At 33.4% G+C, this 2,699-nt stretch overlaps 1 protein-coding gene across 1 annotated transcript; it reads right to left on the bottom strand.

Annotated features, from left to right (window-relative positions):
- Nucleotides 1–206: 206 nt before the first annotated feature.
- On the bottom strand, nucleotides 207–2,454 carry LOC112796943 (uncharacterized). The gene is made up of 8 exons (XM_072234453.1): nucleotides 2,312–2,454; nucleotides 2,117–2,222; nucleotides 1,925–2,014; nucleotides 1,739–1,816; nucleotides 1,522–1,596; nucleotides 1,304–1,356; nucleotides 611–652; nucleotides 207–462 (listed from the first exon to the last, which is right to left on the bottom strand). Exons 1-7 carry the CDS (start codon nucleotides 2,452–2,454, stop codon nucleotides 619–621), a joined length of 579 nt encoding a protein of 192 aa, XP_072090554.1. The 3' UTR covers nucleotides 207–462; nucleotides 611–618.
- Between the last annotated feature and the right edge of the window lie 245 nt (nucleotides 2,455–2,699).

Here is a 2,699-nt window from a genome sequence, read left to right as displayed (position 1 = left end):
TTTCCGCCTGTAATTATAGACGGATTTTTCGACAGATTTTTCGTCTGTAATTTGAACTTTGAAAAATCATCTCACACTCTGATTACAGACAGAAATCCGTCTGTAAATCCATCAGTAAGGTAAAATAGATTTTTTATTTTTCTAATTACAAAATAAACTTGTTTTCATACAAAATAAATATAAATTTAATACAAATTTTTATCTAATTTTTATTCGAATATTTATAATATTTCAAAAAATAAACAAATTCATTGTATTATCAAACTAAAAGAAAAATACTATAAACAAGCAACTCAATATAATTCAAAACATAAACAAAATGTGTTGATCATCAACTATAATTCTTAGTATACATCAACTCTATATTCTTTCTTTTTCTGCCACTTACACAGACCCAGTCATCCATTTTCGACACTTCTATGCCTTCTAAGAATAGTGAATATCTTTGTAAAAGTTCTGGACCTGCATAAGGAACAAAGGAGATGAATTTAGGAGGAGAATGTGATTCGAAGCAGTTCCACCAACAAGAATATGCATTTGGCAGCAAAGAGATAGTTGCATTCCGAATAAAGAAAATCGATAATGAGAATTAATTGAACATTTAAACTACTTGTTCACTTAAGATTCCAGAGAGACCAATAATTGCTCCAGACTTTGCAAAAAAGATAATTTGATCAGCAAGAATTAACAGAGTATTTAGCAGTTAGTATTTAACAGCTAGAACAAGGACTAACTCAATTTCATGAAGAGCATCATTGCCTCATTGACTCGATTTCTAGTTCATAAAAGATGAACCTGTCTGATTTTCACTCATGCCCTTCCAAAATTTCAGCTACTCTGCCTTCGAGGGAAAGGCATATCAAGACATTTTTCTCATGAAAAACTTTGCCAAATATCATAGAACAGAGAATTCCAGTATTAACCTGCTTACTTTTGTTTACTTTGATTTTTCTATTCAAGAAAAATAAAAAAGAGAAGTATAGGCAAAAAAGGGTTTGCAAATTTTGTTTACTTTGATTTTTCTATTCAAGAAAAATAAAAATACAACATAATCCACTATTTTATGATCAAATCCAAGCACGGGACTTTGACTAGATTCTTAATTAGATCCACCTAATCAATGCCCTTATTTTCCTTCTGAAATTCAGATAACCAAATTACTCAATAAAAAAAGATGGTGTAGCCATATGTAGATAGGATTAGTACAATGAGTCAAAACAATCAAGAGAGTAAGTAATGAATTGAGAGTACTATATAGGTAAAATTTTCAATAAAGATTGACAACAGTTAGAATGATCATTACGTTTGACTGTCCACAATGATATAAGTAAATGGTGAAGTCCCTTCCTCGGATACCTGCAGATAAAAGAGAAGTAGATAACACAATAAGATAAATTACACATGCATAATAAAGAGTAATTTACCGACCAACGACTAGAAACAAATCAGATAACCGCAAGACTAGAAACTGAAGATCACAGAAACAAAAAGCTTCATGGAGATTACAAACAGTTAGTTTACCACTATAAAAGACATATCAACACCATCAGCCTGTAATTCATCTATTATGGCCCTGCCATGAGTGTCATCTGCAACCTAATAATAATCGGGTGTCAAACAGGTTCATAACTATTACATAAAACACAGGTTATCAAATTAATATCAACATTTATACAAGACTAATAGGATACGAAGGATCATAGAATATGCGTTAGATTTAACAAAAAGGGTTAAGAACCTTGGATATAAGCCTTGGCTTGAGTCCCAAGCGAGCAGCACAGGTTAGAGCATTTGCTGCATTGCCACCTCCTTCAACCTAAACAAACAATGCAAACAATTAATACCAAAGAATGTTGCGTTCTTTAACCCCGAAAATAAATAAATAATTTAAATTTCCTATCTTAAACCGCGAATATGGATGAACCTTGAATGAAGTGCTTCTTATTTTTTCATCAGGTTTAGGATAAGCAGCAACAGTGGCCAACAAATCAATTGACGCTGATCCACACCCTAACTGCACATAAACAGAGAGGGAGAAATGAGAATTAGAAAGGGAACATGTTTTGAGCTTCAAAAAATGAAAATGGAAGCAAGGTAAAATAGAGAGAAGCAGCACAAGGATGAGGTTTTCATTTTCAGGAAAGGAATCGGAGGACAGGGTAACGGTAATTGTAACGGACACTGAACTCAAATCTCTGCAACAGCTAAGAGAGCCTCGTTGACTGTAACATGAAAACCCATACATAACATAGCAAAGCTCCATTTAATTAAATACGTTAATACCAAGACCAACAGATAGCTATGTTATAACCTGCTGGAATTCCAGTAACACAAAGAATCCACACTGCTCCACGAACAGGCGTGGTGGTGTGGTGGTGTGCACCACGAACCATGCTGGAACATAGTGAAGGAGAACGCACTGCTGAATCCAGTAAGTGAGCTAACAGTTGACATTTGGCATAAGTGCTAATTCCTTAAGTAACTCAGCAATAACCATAACATTTGGCACCAAAAATGTACACTTAATGAGAATTACTAGAAAGATGAACTTGTAGAGGATTCATAAAAGGGTACACAAATATCAGAATATTTTTCAATTGGCTTCCATCATTTTCTTTTTGCTTTCTTTTTTCCTCTTAATGCCTAATGTTTTACAAATGAAATAGCACATTGAACCAGATTAATGATGTAGCAAGCAA

Source organism: Arachis hypogaea, chromosome 4 (assembly GCF_003086295.3).
Source record: "Arachis hypogaea cultivar Tifrunner chromosome 4, arahy.Tifrunner.gnm2.J5K5, whole genome shotgun sequence".
Taxonomy (NCBI): domain Eukaryota; kingdom Viridiplantae; phylum Streptophyta; class Magnoliopsida; order Fabales; family Fabaceae; genus Arachis; species Arachis hypogaea.
This window is presented reverse-complemented; position numbering and strand designations above follow the sequence as displayed.

Coding starts and splice junctions, on each gene's coding strand:
- LOC112796943 (XM_072234453.1), bottom strand. CDS start 2,454: ATGTCAACTGTTAGCTCACTTACTGGATTCAGCAGTGCGTTCTCCTTC. Junction 2,223..2,311: donor TGTTACTGGAATTCCAGCAG/GTTATAACATAG, acceptor TTCATGTTACAG/TCAACGAGGCTCTCTTAGCT. Junction 653..1,303: donor ATCATTGTGGACAGTCAAAC/GTAATGATCATT, acceptor TTTTTTGCAAAG/TCTGGAGCAATTATTGGTCT.